This window comes from Oncorhynchus mykiss, chromosome 23 (genome assembly GCF_057628025.1).
Source record: "Oncorhynchus mykiss isolate SJ-2025 chromosome 23, ASM5762802v1, whole genome shotgun sequence".
In the NCBI taxonomy this organism is placed as follows: Eukaryota; Metazoa; Chordata; class Actinopteri; order Salmoniformes; family Salmonidae; genus Oncorhynchus; species Oncorhynchus mykiss.
The window spans coordinates 47,490,624-47,515,152 of NC_143044.1; the positions used below are offsets into that span (position 1 = coordinate 47,490,624).

General features: G+C 44.9%; 1 protein-coding gene across 2 annotated transcripts in view; it reads left to right on the forward strand.

The window, feature by feature from the left end:
- Nucleotides 1-24,529, forward strand: part of LOC110503000 (protein kinase C epsilon type) — a 276,309-nt gene that overhangs the window by 241,873 nt on the left and 9,907 nt on the right. For both annotated transcript variants that reach the window (XM_036960862.2, XM_090217548.1), the window contains one exon: nt 23,859-23,997. In XM_036960862.2, coding sequence (XP_036816757.1) covers nt 23,859-23,997 — 139 coding nt within the window. The remainder of the gene's footprint in view (nt 1-23,858; nt 23,998-24,529) is intronic.

Consider the following 24,529-nt stretch of genomic DNA (forward strand, 5'->3'; position numbering starts at 1 on the left):
AGTCCAAAGCGAACTGAACTGGGTCTAAGTTGTTACAGGTGTGTGTTGTGTGTTGTTCTGCCCAGTAACGGGGCCTTGCAGGCTGTGTTTATGCCAGGTTGTTTACAGCTAGGGTTGATTTATTCTGTTTCTGGCGCTCCGTTTATCCTCTCATCTTACTGTTGTTTACCACACACAAATCCTGACTCTCTCTGGGCTACACAACTATGTTGTCCCCACGGAAAGTACATCTCTCTCCCTTTCTGGTAGCTATCAGTCTGCAACACGTAGGCCCAGCTTTAAAAAATCCACCTCCTACAGTACATGGTTTTCTGGAGTTTCTCTGCCATCTTCGCAGTCTTCTAAGTGCACCTCTTGACCTGAGGACCAACCTGTGGTTGGAGTTGGGAGTCTGAAACACACCCAGTCCATTTTCTCTCTGCTTTCCTCAACCAACCTGACCTAACAGGAAAAGTCCCATTTGGTGAATGAATGCTTGGTCTACGCCTCTCTTCCTGAACTTAGTCACTCTGAGAGCTAAAGGAAACAGCTAGGCTCCGATGGAAATAAGGTCAACACTTCCTGGGTCAATCTGATGTTCTTTTAGAATCTTAGCTAGCCTATACTGCACAGGCAAGGAACTAGCTGTGACACACTGTGTCTGTGATGGAGTTTGTACCAAACAAGCATGTGATCACTCACGAGGAGCCATGTTGGATTGAATTGTTGTTACTTAAGCTGGTCAATTGGGAGCGTATTCAGTATGCAAGCCTTTCTGGGTTTTTTCACTCATTCACCCACTAACTCACTCACTCCCTCTAAAATAAATATTTAATGTTCCATACTCTCGTTCACAAATGTTATTTGACCTAGGTATTGGTCAGTGTCCCTCTCTGATTCGGACAATAAGAGATACAGTCTTCTGTTTAGTCTGCAGCTCCAGGAGTTATGATTTAGTGTCCTCTTAGAGTGAATCACCTGCATAACATCAGGCCAACCGACAAACAATGCTATAAATCAGTCTCCATACACTGAATGTGCAGTGTGGGTAGGTATTATTTAGTATTGGCTTCATAGCTACTTTGACCCCTTGGTCACCGGGTAGATGAATGTTGTTGTGTCACCTACAGGCAGTCTGCTAAGTAGGAAGCAGGCTAGGAAGCAGGAAGTGATCAAACAGTGGGAATTGTGTTGGCTTAAATCAAAAGAATAATGGTTAATAGAATGGAATGAATTTCTGGCTATGTACTGTAGGTTATCTTTCTCTCTCCATTTCTCCCCCCACCCCCCCCCACCCTCTCTCTCTCTCTCTCTCTCTCTCTCTCTCTCTCACACACACTCCCTCTCTTTCTCTCTCTTCCTTTCACACACTCTTTCTCCACCGCTCTCTCGCTCTTCCTTTCTCTCACTCACTCTTGTTCTCATTCTCTCTTTCTCCCTCTCTCTCTCTCTCTCTCTCTCTCTCTCTCTCTCTCTCTCTCTCTCTCTCTCTCTCTCTCTCTCTCTCTGTGTTAGACTGGGCTGAGCAGTGAGCTTGTGTTCGGGACAGGAAAGCGGTTCAGACTCTAGCTTGTTCCTAATCAAAGCGTTCTGGCTGCATGATTTTAGCGGTGCATGTAGCCATAGCGAGCCTCCTTAGGGCCTTTTTGATTAGACGTATGGTCTGAAAGACTCTTTATTTTAGGGTTTATTAATAATCACAGGGAGCATGTTGTAGCTTTAAAGGTCAACTCAGCGATGCACAAAGTAAATGGCAGTAATGTAGTTGTTCATTCGCTGTAGAGCTCTGGAGGTGGGCCCTTAGTCTGTTACTTCCATAGAGTAGTTCTTGTGAGCCCTTGACGATGTTGAAATAGCTTTCTGATTTCCAGGTAAGGCTATTGTATTCTGTCAGTGTATTTCGCTTTGTTTGGACTGGGCAAATCAATGAAATCAGTGAGAACCAGGATGTGATGCATGCATGTTTGCATGTGAGGTCTAACGTGTTTAACGTAGTGTCACATACTTCACCTGAGTTGACTCAGCCTTGCCTCTCTGTGACCTGTTCAACACACCAACCAAGAATACAGACAACCCTTTCTGGAACACCCTGTGCAGTCGGTACATGACACACACACACACACACACACACACACACACACACACACACACATACACACATACACACACCTCTGAGAGAGAAAATAAAACAGTGGCTAGGTTTTGTTAGAGACAGTAGCAGTTTGATCTGTTAGTGTTGTGGGACAAGTCTGGACTGGCTTGCAGTTAACTGGTAGAGGCATGTATGTCACTGTAGATAGGGAGAGGAGAGGAGAGGAGAGGAGAGGAGAGGAGAGGAGAGGAGAGGAGAGGAGAGGAGAGGAGAGGAGAGGATGGGAAGTGTAGGGGGGGAAGAGAGGAGAGGGGAGGGGAAGGGAAGGAGGCTGTAAGCTACTGTAGATGAAGAGAGGAGAGGAGAGGAGAGGAGAGGAGAGGAGAGGAAGACAGGGGTGGGGAGGGGAGGGAGGCTGTAAGCCACTGTAGATAGGGAGGGGAGGGATTTTATGTATAGAGGAGTCTATCACCAGGCTTTCTGCCCGTCCTCCTTGCTCTGCACAAGCTCATCTGAGACTGGAGACCCTATGGGCGGCATTCACAACAGAGCACGGCACAATACACACACAATCATACTCACATGCACCACAAAGGCATGTATACACCCACATACTGTGTACATGCTCAGTTCACATGCACACTCATACACCTCTAAACTTATGAACCTAACTATAAACATGCTGTGCATACATACAAACATTCCACCCAAGTGTGACATGCATGCTGTGAAATAAAGAGGCATTTAAAGCTACCCCAGATATGATACTACAGTAACCCCCGTATTCCTCTTCTCCATGACCTCTGTGTCCTTTTGACCTCTCTGTGACCTTTCTCTATTCAGATACCTCCTCAGATTATTCTAATTTCTACCAGATTTCTATCCCTCTTTATCGTTCTCTCTTTCTCCCTCTCTTTCACCCACCCTATGTCCATTGCTATGTCAATGGGAGATTTTCTGAAAACAAGATTGTCATTTTTCTACCAACTCCAATAGTTAGTGTATCTAAAGGAAAACAGCCCACATTCTGTCTATGGCCTCCATTGATTATCTGTGTGTGTTAGCTTAGGAATGTACTTTTATTTTTTATTTAACCTTTATTTAACCTATTTAACTAAGTCAGTTAAGAACAAATTCTTATTTACGATAACGGCCTACCAAAAGGCAAAAGTGTAATGTTCGTCATAGGTGGAAGAAGAGGAGAACCAATGCGCAGCGTGGTAAGTGTCCATATTCTTTAATAAAGTAAATAAACACTGAAAACAAAACAATAAAATAACAAACTAACAGTCCTGCATGGTGCTGAAAAAACACTGAACAGAAAACAATCACCCATGAAACACGAGTCACTGAGTAAGAACACTGAGAGAGAATATTTGGCATTGTGTCTGTTCACTGAGTAAGAACACTGAGAGAATATTTGGCATTGTGTCTGTTCACTGAGTAAGAACACTGAGAGAATATTTGGCATTGTGTCTGTTCACTGAGTAAGAACACTGAGAGAATATTTGGCATTGTGTCTGTTCACTGAGTAAGAACACTGAGAGAATATTTGGCATTGTGTCTGTTCACTGAGTAAGAACACTGAGAGAATATTTGGCATTGTGTCTGTTCACTGAGTAAGAACACTGAGAGAATATTTGGCATTGTGTCTGTTCACTGAGTAAGAACACTGAGAGAATATTTGGCATTGTGTCTGTTCACTGAGTAAGAACACTGAGAGAATATTTGGCATTGTGTCTGTTCACTGAGTAAGAACACTGAGAGAATATTTGGCATTGTGTCTGTTCACTGAGTAAGAACACTGTGTAACGATCAAACAGTGGTGGAGTAAGGTGAGGACCAAAGCGCAGCGTGGTAAGTGTTCATATTTTTAATAAAGTAACTGAACAATGAACAAAAAAATAAACGACAAACGAACAGTCCCGTAAGATGAATGAAAAAAAACACTAAATAGGAAATAATTACCCACAAAACACAGGTGGGAAAAGGCTACCTAAGTATGATTCTCAATCAGAGGCAACTAACGACACCTGCCTCTGATTGAGAACCAAAACACAACATAGAAAAACGAACATAGACAACCCACCCCAACTCACGCCCTGACCAACCTAAAACAAAGACATAACAAAAAATCTAAGGTCAGAACGTGACAAAAAGGCCTCCTGCGGGGACAGGAGCTGTGATAAAGAAAATATATATAGGTCAAACACACATCATGACAAGAGAGACACCACAACACTACATGGCAGCAACACATGACAACACAGCATGGTAGCAACACCACATGACAACAACATGGTAGCAACACAACATGGTAGCAGCACAACATGGTAGCAGCACAAAACATGGTACAAACATTATTGGGCAAAGATAACGGCACAAAGGGCAAGAAGGTAGAGACATCAATACATCACGCGAAGCAGCCACAACTGTCAGTAAGAGTGTCCATGATTGAGTTTTTAAATGAAGAGATAGAGATAAAACTGTCCAACTTGAGTGTTTGTTGCAGCTCGTTCCAGTCGCTAGCTACAGTAAACTGAAAAGAGGAGCGACCCAGGGATGTGTGCTTTGGGGACCTTTAACAGAATGTGAATGGCAGAACGGGTGTTGTATGTGGAGGATGAGGGCTGCAGTTGACATCTCAGATAGGGGGGAGTGAGGCCTAAGAGGGTTTTATAAATAAGCATCAACCAGTGTGACTTGCGACAGGTAAACTGAGATGACCAGTTTACAGAGGAGTATACAGTGCAGTGATGTGTCCTATAAGGAGCATTAGTGGCTAATCTGATGGCCGAATGGAAAATAACATCTAGCCGCTCGAGAGCACCCTTACATACCGATCTATAAATTACGTCTCCGTAATCTAGCAAGGGTAGGATGATGATCTGAATCAGGGTTAGTTTGGCAGCTGGAGTGAAAGAGGAGCGATAGAGGTAACCAAGTCTAGATGTAACTTTAGCTTGCAGCTTTGATATGTGCTGAGAGAAGGACAGTGCACCATCTATCCATACTCCCAAGTACTTGTATGAGGTGACTACCTCAAGCTCTAAACTCTCAGAGGTAGCAATAACACCTGTGAGGAGAGGGGCATTCTTCTTACCAAACCACATGACCTTTGTTTTGGAGGTGTTCAGAACAAGGTTATGGGTAGAGAAACTTGTTGGACACTAAGAAAGCTTTGTTTTAAATCATTTAACACAACATTCGGGGAGGGACTAGCTGAGTATAAGACTGCATCATCTGCATATAAATGGATGAAAAAGCTTCCTACTGCCTGAGCTATGTTGTTGATGTAAATTAAGAGTGTTGGGCCTAGGATCAAGCCTTGGGGTACTTCCTTGGCGACAGGCAGTGGCTGAGACAGCAGATTTTCTGACTTTATACACTGCACTCTTTGAGAGAGGTAGTTAGCCAACCAGCCCAAAGTGTCACGACTTCGCCGAAGTCGGTTCCTCTCCTTGTTCGGGCGGCACTCGGCGTTGCCGGTCTTCTAGCCATCATCGATCCACTTTTCATTTTCCTTTTGTTTTGTCTTGTCTTCCCATACACCTGGTCTCAATTCCCTAATTACATGTTGTGTATTTAACCCTCTGTTCCTCCCATGTCTTTGTGCGGAATTGTTTATTGTAAGTGCATGTGCACGTTTTCTCTGGTGCGCGACGGGTTTTGTATCCATTTGTTTGTTGTTCTGGTTTCCAGTGGTTTTATGAATAAAACTGCTCCGTTGATTACCCAGTTTTGCTCTCCTGCGCTTGACTTCCCTGCCGCCAGTTACGCACTCCCTTACACTAAGACCCCTCAGAGACATCAATACTCCTTATCCGGCCCACAAGAATGGAATGGTCTACCGTATCAAACGCTTTGGCCAAGTCAATAAAAATAACTACACATTACTTAGAATCAAGGGCAATGGTGACATCATTGAGGACCTTTAAGGTTGCAGTGACACATCCATAACCTGAGTGGTAACCAGATTGCATGCCCGAGAGAATACTATAGACATCAAGAAAGCCAGTCAGTTGATTATTGACAAGTTTTTCAAACACTTTTGATAAACAGGGCAAAATAGAAATAGGCCTATAACAGCTAGGATCAGCATGATCTCCCCCTTTAAATAAAGGATGAACCGTGGCTGCCTTCCAAGCAATGGGAACCTCCCCAGAAAGGAGAGACATGTTAAAAATGTGGGAGATAGGCTTGGCAATGATAGGGTCAGCAACCTTAAAGAAGAAAGGGTCTACAACATCTGACCCAGATGTTTTTTGGGGTCAGTTTAAGGAGCTCCTTTAGCACTTTGGACTCAGTGACTGCCTGCAGGGAGAAATTTGTAGTGGGGCAGGGGAAAAATAGGGAGAAGCATCGGGGATAGTTGCATTAGAATGTGTGGGAGATGAGGAAATGTTGGATGGGCAAGGAGGCATGGCTGAGTCAAATAAGAATCTTGACTTAATGAAGGGGTGATTAAAGAGCTCAGCCATGTGCTTCTTGTCAGTAACAACCACATCATCAACATTAAGGGACATGGGCAGCTGTGAGGAGGAGGTTTTATTCTCCAGGTCTTTAACTGTTTTCCAGAACGTCTTGGTGTTAGACCCACAGAGAAAGAACTGCTCCTTAGCGTAACTAATTTTGGCCTTCCGGATAGCCTGAGTGTACTTATTTCTCATTCGCCTGAATGATAGCCAGTCAGCCTGAGTATGCGTGTGCCAAGCCTTTCGCCAAATGCAATTCTTGAGGTGGCGTAACTCTGTGTCACGGTGAGTGAATGAGGACCCAAAAGCGAATTAACTTAACAGAGCTTCTTTAATAACCAAACATAGGTAGGTTCAGACAGACCGGCAGATTCCGACAGGACAGGACAAGGTTACAGCAAACATGACGATAGTCTGGTTCAGGCATGAAACACAACAAACAAGAATCCGACAAGGACAGGAACAAAAACAGAGAGAGATATAGGGACCTAATCAGAGGGAAAAAGGGAACAGGTGGGAAACGGGGTGAATGGGTAGTTAGGAGGAGACAAGGAACAGCTGGGGGAAAGCGGGGGAGAAAAGGTAACCTAATACGACCAGCAGAGGGAGACAGGGTGAAAGGAAAGGACAGAAAGACACAACATGACAATACATGACAGTACCCCCCCACTCACCGAGCGCCTCCTGGCGCACTCGAGGAGGAAACCTGGCGGCAACGGAGGAAATCCTCGATCAGCGCACGGTCCAGCACGTCCCGAGAGGGAACCCAACTCCTCTCCTCAGGACCGTACCCCTCCCAATCTACGAGGTACTGGTGACCACGGCCCCGAGGACGCATGTCCAAAATCCTGCGGACCCTGTAGATGGGTGCGCCCTCGACAAGGATGGGGGGGGGGGGGGGGAGACGAGCGGGGGCGCGAAGAACGGGCTTGATACAGGAGACATGGAAGACCGGGTGGACGCGACGAAGGTATCGCGGAAGAAGAAGTCGAACTGCGACAGGATTAATGACCCGAGAAATACGGAACGGACCAATGAACCGCGGGGTCAACTTGCGAGAAGCCGTCTTAAGGGGAAGGTTCTGAGTGGAGAGCCAAACTCTCTGACCGCGACAATATCTAGGACTCTTAGTTCTACGCTTATTAGCAGCCCTCACAGTCTGCGTCCTATAACGGCAAAGTGCAGACCTGACCCTCTTCCAGGTGCGCTCGCAACGTTGGACAAAAGCCTGAGCGGAGGGGACGCTGGACTCGGCGAACTGAGATGAGAACAGCGGAGGCTGGTACCCGAGGCTACTCTGAAAAGGAGATAGCCCGGTCGCAGACGAAGGAAGCGAGTTGTGGGCGTATTCTGCCCAGGGGAGCTGTTCTGACCAAGACGCAGGGTTGCGAAAAGAAAGACTGCGTAAGATGCGACCAATAGTCTGATTGGCCCGTTCTGCTTGACCGTTAGACTGGGGGTGAAAGCCGGAAGAGAGACTGACGGAAGCCCCAATCAAACGGCAAAACTCCCTCCAAAATTGAGACGTGAATTGCGGACCTCTGTCCGAAACGACGTCTGACGGAAGGCCATGAATTCTGAAAACATTCTCGATGATGATTTGTGCCGTCTCTTTAGCAGAAGGAAGCTTAGCAAGGGGAATGAAATGAGCCGCCTTAGAGAACCTATCGACAACCGTAAGAATAACAGTCTTCCCCGCTGACGAAGGCAGTCCGGTGACAAAATCTAAGGCGATGTGAGACCACGGTCGAGAGGGAATGGGAAGCGGCCTGAGACGGCCGGCAGGAGGAGAGTTACCGGACTTAGTCTGCGCGCAGACCGAACAAGCAGCCACGAAACGACGCGTGTCATGCTCCCGGGTGGGCCACCAAAAACGCTGGCGAATGGAAGCAAGCGTACCCCGAACGCCAGGGTGGCCGGCTAACTTGGCAGAGTGAGCCCACTGAAGAACGGCCAGACGAGTAGGAACGGGAACGAAAAGAAGGTTCCTAGGACAAGCGCGCGGCGACAGAGTGTGAGTGAGCGCTTGCTTTACCTGCCTCTCAATTCCCCAGACAGTCAACCCGACAACACGCCCCTCAGGGAGAATCCCCTCGGGGTCAGTGGAGGCTACTGAAGAACTGAAGAGACGAGATAAAGCATCAGGCTTGGTGTTCTTAGAGCCCGGACGATAAGAAATCACGAACTCGAAACGAGCGAAAAACAGCGCCCAACGCGCCTGACGCGCATTAAGTCGTTTGGCAGAACGGATGTACTCAAGGTTCCTATGGTCAGTCCAAACGACAAAAGGAACGGTCGCGCCCTCCAACCACTGTCGCCATTCGCCTAGGGCTAACCGGATGGCGAGCAGTTCGCGGTTTCCCACATCATAGTTACGTTCCGACGGCGACAGGCGATGAGAAAAATACGCGCATGGGTGGACCTTGTCGTCAGAGAGGGAGCGCTGAGAAAGAATGGCTCCCACGCCCACCTCTGACGCGTCAACCTCGACAACGAACTGTCTAGAGACGTCAGGTGTAACAAGGATAGGAGCGGATGTAAAACGATTCTTGAGGAGATCAAAAGCTCCCTGGGCGGAAACGGACCACTTAAAGCACGTCTTGACAGAAGTAAGGGCTGTGAGAGGAGCTGCCACCTGACCGAAATTACGGATGAAACGACGATAGAAGTTCGCGAAGCCGAGAAAGCGCTGCAGCTCGATGCGTGACTTAGGGGCGGGCCAATCAATGACAGCTTGGACCTTAGCGGGATCCATCTTAATGCCTTCAGCGGAAATAACAGAACCGAGAAATGTGACGGAGGAGGCATGAAAAGTGCACTTCTCATTCTTCACAAAAAGACAATTCTCTAAAAGGCGCTGGAGGACACGTCGAACGTGCTGAACATGAATCTGGAGTGACGGTGAAAAAATCAGGATATCGTCAAGGTAAACGAAAACAAAGATGTTCAGCATGTCTCTCAGGACATCATTGACTAATGCCTGAAAGACAGCTGGAGCGTTAGCGAGGCCGAAAGGAAGAACCCGGTATTCAAAGTGCCCTAACGGAGTATTAAACGCTGTCTTCCACTCGTCCCCCTCCCTGATGCGCACGAGATGGTAAGCGTTACGAAGGTCCAACTTAGTGAAAAACCTGGCTCCCTGCAGGATCTCGAAGGCTGAAGACATAAGAGGAAGCGGATAACGATTCTTCACTGTTATGTCATTCAGCCCTCGATAATCTATGCAGGGGCGCAGAGACCCGTCCTTCTTCTTGACAAAAAAAAACCCCGCTCCGGCGGGAGAGGAGGAGGGGACTATGGTACCGGCGTCAAGAGCTACAGACAAATAATCCTCGAGAGCCTTACGTTCGGGAGCCGACAGAGAGTATAGTCTACCCCGGGGGGGAGTGGTTCCCGGAAGGAGATCAATACTACAATCATACGACCGGTGTGGAGGAAGAGAGGTGGCCCTGGACCGACTGAACACCGTGCGCAGATCGTGATATTCCTCCGGCACCCCTGTCAAATCACCAGGCTCCTCCTGTGAAGAAGAGACAGAGGAAACAGGAGGGATAGCAGACATTAAACATTTCACATGACAAGAGACGTTCCAGGAGAGGATAGAATTACTAGACCAATTAATGGAAGGATTATGACAAACTAGCCAGGGATGGCCCAAAACAACAGGTGTAAAAGGTGAACGAAAAATTAAAAAAGAAATGGTTTCGCTATGATTACCAGAAACAGTGAGGGTTAAAGGTAGCGTCTCACGCTGAATCCTGGGGAGAGGACTACCATCCAGGGCGAACAAGGCCGTGGACTCCCTTAACTGTCTGAGAGGAATGTCATGTTCCCGAGCCCAGGTCTCGTCCATAAAACAGCCCTCCGCCCCAGAGTCTATTAAGGCACTGCAGGAAGCTGACGAACCGGTCCAGCGTAGATGGACCGACAAGGTAGTGCAGGATCTTGAAGGAGAGACAGGAGTAGTAGCGCTCACCAGTAGCCCTCCGCTTACTGATGAGCTCTGGCTTTTACTGGACATGAAGTGACAAAATGACCAGCAGAACCGCAATAGAGACAGAGGCGGTTGGTGATTCTCCGTTCCCTCTCCTTAGTCGAGATGCGGATACCTCCCAGCTGCATAGGCTCAGCTCCCGAGCCGGCAGAGGAAGATGGTAGTGATGCGGAGAGGGGGGCAACGGAGAGCGCGAGCTCCTTTCCACGAGCTCGGTGACGAAGATCAACCCGTCGCTCAATGCGAATAGCGAGTTCAATCAAGGAATCCACGCTGGAAGGAACCTCCCGGGAGAGAATCTCATCCTTTACCTCTGCGCGGAGACCCTCCAGAAGACGAGCGAGCAAGGCCGGCTCGTTCCAGCCACTGGAGGCAGCAAGAGTGCGAAACTCAATAGAGTAGTCAGTTATGGATCGATTGCCTTGACATAGGGAAGACAGGGCCCTGGAAGCCTCCTCCCCAAAAACAGATCGATCAAAAACCCGTATCATCTCCTCCTTAAAGTCCTGATACTGGTTAGTACACTCAGCCCTTGCCTCCCAGATTGCCGTGCCCCACTCACGAGCCCGTCCAGTAAGGAGAGATATGACGTAGGCGACACGAGCAGTGCTCCTGGCGTAAGTGTTGGGCTGGAGATAAAACACAATATCACACTGGGTGAGGAATGAGCGGCATTCAGTGGGCTCCCCAGAGTAACACGGCGGGTTATTGATTCTGGGCTCCGGAGATTCGAAAGCCCTGGAAGTGGCCGGTGGATCGAGGCGGAGATGGTGAACCTGTTCTGTGAGGTTGGAGACTTGGGTGGCCAGGGTCTCAACGGCATGTCGAGCAGCAGACAATTCCTGCTCGTGTCTGCCTAGCATCGCTCCCTGGATCTCGACGGCTGAGTGGAGAGGATCCGAAGTCGCTGGGTCCATTCTTGGTCGGATTCTTCTGTCACGGTGAGTGAATGAGGACCCAAAAGCGAATTAACTTAACAGAGCTTCTTTAATAACCAAACATAGGTAGGTTCAGACAGACCGGCAGATTCCGACAGGACAGGACAAGGTTACAGCAAACATGACGATAGTCTGGTTCAGGCATGAAACACAACAAACAAGAATCCGACAAGGACAGGAACAAAAACAGAGAGAGATATAGGGACCTAATCAGAGGGAAAAAGGGAACAGGTGGGAAACGGGGTGAATGGGTAGTTAGGAGGAGACAAGGAACAGCTGGGGGAAAGCGGGGGAGAAAAGGTAACCTAATACGACCAGCAGAGGGAGACAGGGTGAAAGGAAAGGACAGAAAGACACAACATGACAATACATGACACTCTGCATGATCACGGTTGAACCAGGGGCTGAACCTGTTTTTAATTCTCATTTTCTTTATGTTTGTTAATAATACCATTGAAAATATCAAAAAATTAGGTCCAAGCGTCTTCGACAGAGCTGATTCTATACCATTTTATAGAGGCCAGTTCATGAATGAAGGTTTACTCATTAAAGCTATATAGCAAGTATCTATGACAAAAACAGTCTGTAAAACAGTGATCACTAAGGTCATTACAGAAAACACCAGACTGATACCTATCAGGATTATTTGTGAGGATAACATCGAGGAGAGTAGCCTTTTCTGGGTGTTTGGTGTCATACCTCAGTATATTCTACCACGCCTAGAAATCTGCTCCTTTTATTTTCTGTTCCCAACGCATTAGACGACCAATTCTTATAGCCTTTAGCTGCATCCTTATCCTACTCCTCCTCTGTTCCTCTGGTGATGTAGAGGTTAATACAAGCCCTGCAGCCCCCAGCATTACACCTATTCCCCAGGCGCTCTCATTTGTTGACTTCTGTAACCGTAAAAGCTGTGGTTTCATGCATGTTAACATCAGAAGCCTACACCCTAAGATTGTTTCATTCACTGCTTTAGCACACTCCGCCAACTCAGATGTCCTAGCCGTGTCTGAATCCTGGCTTAGGAAGGCCACCAAAAATTCTGACATTTCCATCCCCAACTACAACATTTTCCGCCAAGATAGAACTGCCAAAGGGGGCGAAGTTGCAATCTAATGCAGAGATAGCCTGCAGAGTTCTTTCATACTATCCAGGTCTGTGCCCAAACGGTTTGAGCTTCTACTTTTAAAAATCCACCTTTCCAGAAACAAGTCCCTCACTGTTGCCGCTTGTTATGGGCCCACCTCAGCCCCCAGCTGTGCCCTGGACACCATATGTGAATTGATTGCCCCACATTTATCTTCAGAATTCGTACTGTTAGGTGACCTAAACTGGGATATGTTAACACCCCGGCCGTCCTACAATCTAAGCTAGATGCCCTCAATCTCACACAAATGATCAATGAACCTACCTGGTACAACCCTAAATACGTAAACATGGGCACCCTCATAGATATCATCCTGAGCAGCCTGTCCTCTAAATACACCTCTGCTGTCGTCAACCAGGATCTCAGCCTCATTGCCTGCATCCGTAATGGGTCCGCGGTCAAACGACTACCCATTATCACTGTCAAACGCTCCCTAAAACACTTCAGCAAGCAGGCCTTTCTAATCAACCTGGCCCGGGTATCCTGGAAGGATATTGACCTCATCTCGTCAGTAGAGGATGCCTGGTTATTCTTTAAACGTGCTTTCTTCACCATCTAAAATAAGCAAACCCCATTCAAAAATGTTGAACTAAGAACATATTTAGCTCTTTGTTCACTCCAGACTTGACCGTCCTGTGGCGTACTGCATTAGCATTAAATATACCTTTTCAGGGAAGTTAGGAACCAATGTACACAGTCAGTTAGGAAAGCAAAGGCTAGATTTTTCAAAAATAAATTTGCATCCTGTATCACAAATTCCAAAAGTTTTGGGACACTGTAAAGTCCATGGAGAATAAGAGCACCTCCTCCCAGCTGGGCTAGACTATCTGGTCCCTGTCTCTCTAAAATTATCCGCCGCAATTGTTGCAACCCATATTACTAGCCTGTTCAACCTCTCTAGTGTATCGTCTGAGATCCCGAAAGATTGGAAATCTGCTGTGGTCATCCCCCTCTTCAAAGGGGGTGGCACTCTTGACCCAAACTGTTACAGACCTATATCTATCCTGCCCTGCCTTTCTAATCTCTTCGAAAACAGATCACCGAATCACCGAAACCATTTCGAATCCATCCGTACCTTCTCCGCTATGCAATCTGGTTTCCGAGATGGAGAATAAGAGAGTCATGTGTGCACCTCAACCACGCTCAAGGTCCTAAACGATATCATAACCGCCATCGATAAAAGACAGTACTGTGCAGTCGTCTTCATCGACTTGGCCAAAGCTTTTGACTGTCAATCACCGCATTCTTATCTGCAGACTCAACAGCCTTGGTTTCTCAAATGACTGCCTTGCCTGGTTCACCTACTTCTGAGATAGAGTTCAGTGTGTCAAATTGGAGGGCCTGTTGTCTGGACCTCTGGCAGTCTCTATGGTGGAGCCACAGGGTTAAATTCTTGAGTCAACTATTTTCTCTGTACATATCAATGTGGTCGCTCTTGTGGCTGGTGTTACTCTGATCCACCTCTACGCAGATGACACCATTCTGTATACTTCTGGCCATTCTTTGGGCACTTAACAAACCACTTAACCAGACAAGCCATACAACACTCCTTCTGTGGCCTCCAATTGCTCTTAAATACTAGTAAAACTAAATGCATGCTCTTCAATCGATCGCTGCCCACATCTGCCCGCCCGACTAGCATCACTACTCTGTATGGTTCTGACTTATAATATGTGGACAACTACAAATACCTAGGTGTCCGGTTAGACTGTAAACTCTCCTTCCAGACTCACATTAAGCATCTCCAATCCAAAATTAAATCTAGAATTGGCATCTTATTTCGCAACAAAGCCTCCTTCACTCACACTGCCAAACATACCCTCGTAAAACTGACTATCCTACCGATCCTTGACTTCAGCAATGTCATTTCTAAAATAGCCTCCAACACTCTATTCAGCAAATTGGATGTAGTCTATCACACACAGTGCCATCCGTTTTGTCACCAAAGCCCCATATACTACTCACCACTGTATGCTCTTGTTGCCTGGCCCTCGCTTCATATTCGTCGCCAAACCCACTGGCTCCAGGTCATCTATAAGTCTTTGCTAGATAAAGCCCCGCCTTATCTCAGCTCACTGGTCACCATAGCAACACCCGCCCATGGCACGCACTCCAGCATGTATATTTCACTGGTCCTCCCCAAAGCCAACTCCTCCTTTGGCTGCCTTTCCTTCCAGTTCTCTGCTGCCAATGACTGGAACGAATTGTATAAATCATTGAGCAGCAGTTTGAGCAGCTTACCGATCACTGCACCTGTACCCAGCCCACCTGTAAATAGCCCACCCAAATACCTCATCCCCATATTGTTATTTATTTTTGCTCTTTTGCATCCCAGTATCCCTACATGCACTTCATCATCTGCACATCTATCACTCCAGTGTAAATGCTAAATTGTAATAATTTCGCCACTATGGCCTATTTCTTGCCTTACCTCCCTAATCCTACTACATTTTCACACACTGTATATAGATTTTGCTATTGTGTTATTGACTGTACGTTTGTTTATCCCATGTGTAACTCTGTGTTTTTTTGTTTTTGTCGCACTGCTTTGCTTTATCTTGGACAGGTCGCAGTTGTAAATGAGAACTTGTCCTCAACTGACCTACCTTGTTAACTAAAGGTGAAATATAAAATAAAATAATTATTTTAACCTGTTTAAAGGTCTTACTCATATCGGCTACGGAGAGTTTGATCATACAGTCCTTCAGAACAACTGGTGCTCTTATGCATGGTTCAGTTTCGCTTGCCTCGACGCAAGCATAGAAGACATTTAGCTCATCTGGTAATCCCGCGTCACTGGGCAGCTCTCGGCTGAGCTGGGCAGCTCTCTGACGAGCATTAGAGCCGGTGTAGTAGGATTCGATCTTAGTCCTGTATTGACGCTTTGCCTGTTTGATGGTTCGTTGGAAGGCGTAGCCGGATTTCTTATAAGCTTCCGGATCAGTGTCTTGCTCCTTAAAAGTAGCAGCTCTACCCTTTAGCTCTGTACAGATGTTTCCAGTAATCTTCTGTTTGGGATATGTACGTATGGTCACTGTGGGGACAATGTCTTTGATGCACTTATTAATGAAGCCGGTGACTGTTGTGGTAAACTCCTCAATGCCATTGAATGAATCCCGGAACAGTCCTGTGGCTTAACGTCCACTTCATCGGACTGATTCCAAATTGAGCGGGTCATTGACACTTCCTTTTTGAGTTTTTGTAAGCAGGAATCAGGAAGATAGAGTTATGGTCAGATTTGCCAAATGGAGGGCGGGAGAGAGCTTTGTATGCATCTGTGTGTGGAGTAGAGGTGATCTAGAGTTGTTATCCCTCTATTTGCACTGGTGACATGCTTGTGGAAATGAGGTAAAAACAGATTTTATTTTTGCTGCATTAAAATCACTGGCCAGTAGGAGCACCACCTCTTGATTAGTATTTTATTGTGTGCTTATGGCCCTACACAGCGCGTTGAGTGCTGTCTAAGTGCCAACATTGGTTTGTGGTAGTAAATAGACAGCTTACCGGACTCAGCCATGACTCTGAGAAGCATAGTGTATTACAGTTTTTAATGTCCTGTTGATACTGTAGGATAGTCTCGAATGGAGCTTGTCCAGTTAGACTCCAGCGATTGTACATTCGTCAATAGAACTGAGAGACACCATGGCTCATCAGGGTCTTCTTCAAGTGTTGGGCATTAGGGCCTTGTTCGGGATAATCAATTTGTCTTTCGCCTTCGGCTCATTGAAGAAGAAGTGATCGCCCAAATCAAGGTTAGTGATAGCTTTTCTGACGCTTATAAGCTCTTTTCTAAAAAATACACAAAATACCAGTGGTAAAAAAGCCTGTAAAATGGCTGCAATTCCCTCTGGCGCCATTTTAGAACTTCTTGAAAATTGACTTATTCACTATTGATCATGGGCTGGTACATGGTTCCTAACAGATCATTATAATGTGTGTGTGTGTGTGTGTGTGTGTGTGTGTGTGTGTGTGTGTGTGTGTGTGTGTGTGTGTGCGTGTGCGTGTGTGTGTGCATGTGTGTTTGTGTGTGCATGTGTGTTTGTGTCTTTTAAATGGGGAGCTCATTTGAAGCAGAGGGAGGGATGTTAGCTGTCAGAGCACTTAGGGTTACTGAGTACGTAATGGAAAAATCACTCCACAAGATTAACTCGAAACACAGGAAATGCTCTCAATTGAGCCTGATTGCTGTATGTGTGTGTGCGCGTGTGTGCGCGTGTGTGGATGATACAACCTTTTTTCGATGTATGCGAGCGTGTGTGTGATATAACATATATATATATATATATATATATATATATATATATATATATATATATATATATATATATATATATATATATATTTTTTTTTTTAACTCTGTTTATTAAGTTTTACACACACACACGCAGACAAGACAACACAAAGCAACATAAATAATATACTCAACTAGAAAAAAAATAGAAAAAAATACAACTAAAAAAATTGCTTTAAAGATACAGTGCCTTGCGAAAGTATTCGGCCCCCTTGAACTTTGCGACCTTTTGCCACATTTCAGGCTTCAAACATAAAGATATAAAACTGTATTTTTTTGTGAAGAATCAACAACAAGTGGGACACAATCATGAAGTGGAACGACATTTATTGGATATTTCAAACTTTTTTAACATCTCAAAAACTGAAAAATTGGGCGTGCAAAATTATTCAGCCCCTTTACTTTCAGTGCAGCAAACTCTCTCCAGAAGTTCAGTGAGGATCTCTGAATGATCCAAATGACTAATGATGATAATGATGATAAATACAATCCACCTGTGTGTAATCAAGTCTCCGTATAAATGCACCTGCACTGTGATAGTCTCAGAGGTCCGTTAAAAGCGCAGAGAGCATCATGAAGAACAAGGAACACACCAGGCAGGTCCGAGATACTGTTGTGAAGAAGTTTAAAGCCGGATTTGTATACAAAAATATTTCCCAAGCTTTAAACATCCCAAGGAGCACTGTGCAAGCGATAATATTGAAATGGAAGGAGTATCAGACCACTGCAAATCTACCAAGACCTGGCCGTCCCTCTAAACTTTCAGCTCATACAAGGAGAAGACTGATCAGAGATGCAGCCAAGAGGCCCATGATCACTCTGGATGAACTGCAGAGATCTACAGCTGAGGTGTGAGACTCTGTCCATAGGACAACAATCAGTCGTATATTGCACAAATCTGGCTTTTATGGAAGAGTGGCAAGAAGAAAGCCATTTCTTAAAGATATCCATAAAAAGTGTCATTTAAAGTTTGCCACAAGCCACCTGGGAGACACACCAAACATGTGGAAGAAGGTGCTCTGGTCAGATGAAACCAAAATTGAACTTTTTGGCAACAATGCAAAACGTTATGTTTGGCGTAAAAGCAACACAGCTGAACACACCATCCCCACTGTCAAACATGGTGGTGGCAGCATCATGGTTTGGGCCTGCTTTTCTTCAGCAGGGACAGGGAAGATGGTTAAAATTGATGGGAAGATGGATGGAGCCAAATACAGGACCATTCTGGAAGAAAACCTGATGGAGTCTGCAAAAGACCTGAGACTGGGACGGAGATTTGTCTTCCAACAAGACAATGATCCAAAACATAAAGCAAAATCTACAATGGAATGGTTCAAAAATAAACATATCCAGGTGTTAGAATGGCCAAGTCAAAGTCCAGACCTGAATCCAATCGAGAATCTGTGGAAAGAACTGAAAACTGCTGTTCACAAATGCTCTCCATCCAACCTCACTGAGCTCGAGCTGTTTTGCAAGGAGGAATGGGAAAAAATGTCAGTCTCTCGATGTGCAAAACTGATAGAGACATACCCCAAGCGACTTACAGCTGTAATCGCAGCAAAAGGTGGCGCTACAAAGTATTAACTTAAGGGGGCTGAATAATTTTGCACGCCCAATTTTTCAGTTTTTGATTTGTTAAAAAAGTTAGAAATATCCAATAAATGTCGTTCCACTTCATGATTGTGTCCCACTTGTTGTTGATTCTTGACAAAAAAATACAGTTTTATATCTTTATGTTTGAAGCCTGAAATGTGGCAAAAGGTCGCAAAGTTCAAGGGGGCCGAATACTTTCGCAAGGCACTGTACCATACTTTAGACAAGTTAAACACACCAGGCAGAAGGCTACAGAGGTTAAAGGGAAATCTATAGCACAGGGACAGAGCAAACACCTCACCATTGTTCCTGTAAACAGTCAAGGGATAAGGGTGGAGAAATGCAACCACTCACAGACAGTCATGGCCACAGACCGACCATCCACTCAACCAAAAATAAAGTTTACAATGCTTTAAAATAAAAAAAATAGAATGATTATTCATGTAGGCGTGAACAAAATGTAAAAATAACTGGGAAAAACAAGCTCACACTTCAGTCTCTGCCCGGGCAAGATGAACAAGGCATCCGCGGGTCACAATCAATAAGCACATGGACCTTAATGCCCCCCCAGCAAAAACACAGAGTGAAGCTTCTCCAACCCTTAAGTCACAGGGGGGTCAAATACAGACTTATTTTAGTTTTAATTGGAATGCCATCAGAGGATGGACTGTTTAAAGTACGACAGGAATGAAGCCCAAGCCTCATTAAACAGTTTGGGGTTCCCATGTGAATATAATTAAACATTTTCTAGTTTCAGAGAGCACAACACATCTCTCACCCAATATTTATAAGATGGGGGAGCTGCCATCTTCCAGTTCTGTAGTATTAGCCGTCTAGCTAAAAGAGTTGTATAAGCAACAGTGTCCGACTGGATTCTAGATAGGGGGGTACCCATGGGCAGTACTCCAAAAAGGGCTGTAAGGGGAGACGGATCTATAACAGTGTCATATATATCAGAGAAACATTTAAATATGAATTCCCAGAAACCTGACAGTTTATGACAGCCCCAAAACATATGCAACAGTGTGGCTGGTTCCATTTTACATCTGACACAGGTAGGATCAAAATCAGAGAATATTCTTCCAAGTTTGGCCCCCGACCAGTGGATACAGTGAACCACCTTGAATTGAATGAGGCTGTGTCTAGTGCTAAAAGAGGACGAATGCAGCACAGATTCCCAGGCGTCTTCCCCAAGTTCCTCCCCCAAATACTTTTCCCATCGAGTCTTTAAAGGCACCAAAGAAGGGTTCTGTAAGTCATGAATGATTGCATATACATCTGAAATTGCGCCCCTAGGAAGCTTGTTCAACTCCAAGATGCTCTCTATAGCTGTATTCGCAGGCCTATTGGGAAATCCAGGTGTGTTAGCTCTGACAAAGTTTCTAGTCTGGAGATAGCGGAAAAAGTGGGATTGGGGAGATTGAACTTTTCCTGCAGCTGAGAAAAAGAGGCAAATGTATCATCAAAGAATAATTAGGCGATATAACATATTTTCAATGATGCAAACATCCTGAGGAAAGGATGAGGAAAGTTTATTTATCATATACACAGGAGGCTGTTGAAGGGAGGACAGCACACAATAATTGTTGGAATGAAGTGAATGGATGGGTGCCAAACACAATTAAGGTTCCACCAGCCACCTGTGGTACACTACTATGATAAAATTCTGTTTTTTAATATCAGTTTTGATCTGTTTTGCAAGCAATAATCTCAGTTGGAGTTTGTTTGTTTGAAGCATTCTTGAACCCAAGTTTCTTGTTGTAGTTTTAATGTCAGCTTGTATTCTACTTCATTTGTCTCATGCATGTTTTAATTCATCATTACAGTGTTTCACCCCTCATTTATGTAAGCAGCGGTGGAAAGTTAGCCAAAGAATGACTTTGCTCCATTATTTTATTTTCTAGATACTTAATAATGTCGGATTTTAGTCATTTAAGTTTACATTGAAAACATTTTACCATCCCAAATGTTTTTGAACCTTAAATTATACACTGAGTGTACAAAATGTAAAGAACACCTTCCTAATATTGAGTTATTTTTTTGCCCTCAGAACAGTCTCAATTAATCAGGGCATGGACTTTACAAGGTGTCGAAAGCATTCCACATGTATGCTGGCCCATGTTGACCCTAATGTTTCCCACGGTTGTGTCAAGTTGGCTGGATGTCCTTTGGGTGGTGGACCATTCTTGATCCACAGGAAACTGTTGAGTGGGAAAAACCCAGCAGCATTGCAGTTCTTGCCAGAAACCTGGAGCCGACTACCATACTCTGTCCCAAAGGCCTTCCCTCTAGGGAAAAATGGGTTGTGCAAGGAATTAAAGAGAGATCCAAGAGCCAGAACGTTGATACAACTATCAACATGGTAGCATGACTGCTTCTACGTGCAAAACATTAAGCCAGTTCCACTCAGTTGGTAGAGCATAGCACTTGCAACATCAGGATTGTGGGTTTGATTACCACTAAGGCCACCCATCTGAAAATGTATAAACAAGCTACTGTAAGTCGCTTTAGATAAAAGAGTCTGCAACATGGCATATTATCTATTATATTATTCACAATGACAACAACAAATCCAGTTAAAGCCGCAACACCTAGGTTATCGAAGTATAAACGTCACATGGTATACTCAATAAACTTCTTAAAATATCATTCCATTAGCGCTCTTGAGCACCTGCTGCTACACATGGAGAGGCCACTGATGCACAGTGCTGTGCAATCAAATCATTGATCATCGTCATCATCAATTGTGCAGACTACATCAAAATGCTCATTTTAAACTTCCTGGGTTATTGGGTTGTATACATCTTTCTTGCCGCAGATAAATGAACCCCAACTTAAATACATTGAAATAGTTTTAATGGTTAGCTTGACCTTAAAGCTATACATGCCTTTGTACTAAAATGTCAATTGAACACCATGTCCACTAGACATTAGGAATCAGTGGGTGCAGAGTACAGTACAGTATCTTGCAGAAACATCATTTTTTTAAAGGATTTTACAACATAGTTTAGTCTCATCTAGTAAGGAGAGAGAAAGAGAAGAATAGAGAGAGAGGGGGAGAGAAAGAGAGAGAGGATTATCCACCTGTTCACCCCTATGGAGGGAGTTCATCCACGTATTCTAGCATGCTTAGTACCAAACACTTTTTTAAATTATTGCAATGTGCAGTAGATACCAGATGTTATAACATCAGGCCATAGTTGAGATGCCATGTTCATACATAGCACCTTGGCAGGAAAGTCTATAGCGATATTACCTGTACAAAATCAGCTTTTTATGGGAATGACGGAACCCAACTCAACCTACCACATGTCACTCCCATGGGACATTGGATATTGTGGATATGCCTTCTGTAGGCCTCTAAAACAGAACAGTTGTATAACAGCCAAATTCGCACGCACAGGCGTGCACACACAAATAACCCCCCCCCCCACACACACACACAAATACACACCCTCCCATTTCGGGAGGCTGTTTTCGTGAAAACACCTTGGGCTGAATGGCATCTGAAAAGATGTTGACATATTTTCAGCAATCAACCATCAAACCCTGACCCGACTGGTTTCATGCTTCTCCCTGGCATCTTTCATCAGAGACCTCTTATCTTCCCTTCTGTTCCTCCCCTCCCACCATGTCCAACAGCACCCTCCAGCCCTCGCTTGCTCCCCGTGATAAAGGCGAGGAGCGATGAACAGCTCTTCAACTTTGCACCCCCTATCACCTCTATCTATCTTTCTATCTATCTATCTATCTATCTATCTATCTATCTATCTATCTATCTATCTATCTATCTATCTATCTATCTATCTATCTATCTGTGTGTGTATATCAACAGTAGCCTCCGTATTTCCGATAGCTCCTCACAGTGCTCTTGGCCTCCATACTGGGAAAGTCCTATGCCATTGTTTCTGTTCACTGAGTAAGAACACTGAGAGAATATTTGGCATTGTTTCTGTTCACTGAGATAATATTTGGCATTGTTTCTGTTCACTGAGTAAGAACACTGAGAGAATATTTGGCATTGTGTCTGTTCACTGAGTAAGAACACTGAGAGAATATCTGGCATTGTGTCTGTTCACTGAGTAAGAACACTGAGAGAATATTTGGCATTGTGTCTGTTCACTGAGTAAGAACACTGAGAGAATATTTGGCATTGTGTCTGTTCACTGAGTAAGAACACTGAGAGAATATTTGGCATTGTGTCTGTTCACTGGGTAAGAACACTGAGAGAATATTTGGCATTGTGTCTGTTCACTGAGTAAGAACACTGAGAGAATATTTGGCATTGTGTCTGTTCACTGAGTAAGAACACTGAGAGAATATTTGGCATTGTGTCTGTTCACTGAGTAAGAACACTGAGAGAATATTTGGCATTGTGTCTGTTCACTGAGTAAGAACACTGTGTAACGATCAAACAGTGGTGGAGTAAGGTGAGGACCAAAGCGCAGCGTGGTAAGTGTTCATATTTTTAATAAAGTAACTGAACAATGAACAAAAAAATAAACGACAAACAAACAGTCCCGTAAGGTGAGTGAAAAAAAACACTAAACAGGAAATAATTACCCACAAAACACAGGTGGGAAAAGGCTACCTAAGTATGATTCTCAATCAGAGACAACAAACGACACCTGCCTCTGATTGAGAACCATACCAGGCCAAACACATAAATACTACATAGAAAAAAGAACATAGACTACCCACCCCAACTCACGCCCTGACCAAACTAACACAAAGACCTAATAAAGGAACTAAGGCCAGAAGGTGACACACTGAGATTATATTTGACATTGTGTCTGTTCACTGAGTAAAAGCACTGAGTTTCCATGTCCTTTTCAATAGACTTTCTCTTACCCTTTACCCAATACATTGATGTCACAGTGATTACTTATCTTACCTGTGATCTATATTATATTCATGTTGATAGATGCTTTATATACATCACTGTAAATGTGTCCATTTCTATGCTTGTATTGGTCTGAACGAAATGTGGGATCATTCTACTGTGCTTCCTCTCTCTTTCTCTCTTCTAGTATAGAATGTCATGTCAACCACATTCTTTATGTAGATCTCTCCCTCCTTCTCTCTCTATCTCCGCTTTCTTTCTCTCTCTCTCCCTCCTCTCTGTATCTCCTCTCTCTTTCTGTCTCTCTCCCTCCTTCTCTCTCCATCTCCTCTCTCTTTCTGTCTCTCTCCATCTCTCTCTTTCTGTCTCTCTCCCTCCTCTCTGTATCTTCTCTCTCTTTCTGTCTCTCCTCATGATCTTTCTCTCTCTCCTCTCCCTCTGACCTCTGTAACTGCTCCCCTCTACCCCTAGGCCCTCATGTTGTCTCTTTGTCTCTGTCTCTCCAGAGATCTGAAACTGGATAACATTCTGCTGGATGCACAAGGCCACTGTAAACTGGCTGACTTTGGCATGTGTAAGGAGGGGATCCTCAATGGAGTCACCACCACCACCTTCTGTGGGACCCCAGACTACATCGCTCCGGAGGTAACCCACACTTATCTGGAACAGTCTGACAGTACTCAACCACCCATTCATCTGGGACATTACTCAACCACCCATTAATCTGGTAAAGTCTGAGAGTACTCAACCATCTATTAATCTGGGACAGTCTGACAGTACTCAACCACCCATTAATCTGGGACATTCTGACAGTACTCAACTACCCATTAATCTGGGACAGTCGGACAGTACTCAACTACACATAAATCTGGGACAGCCTGACAGTACTCAAACACCCATTAATCTGGGACAGTCTGACAGTACTCAACCATCCAATAAACTGGGACATTCTGACAGTACTCAACCACCCATTCATCTGGCACTGTCTGACAGTACTCAACCACCCATTCATCTGGCACTGTCTGACAGCACTCAACCACCCATTCATCTGAGACAGTCTGACAGTACTCAACCACCCATTCATCTGGGACTGTCTGACAGTACTCAACCACCCATTAATCTGGGACAGTTTTACAGTACTCAACTACACATTAATCTGGGACAGTTTTACAGTACT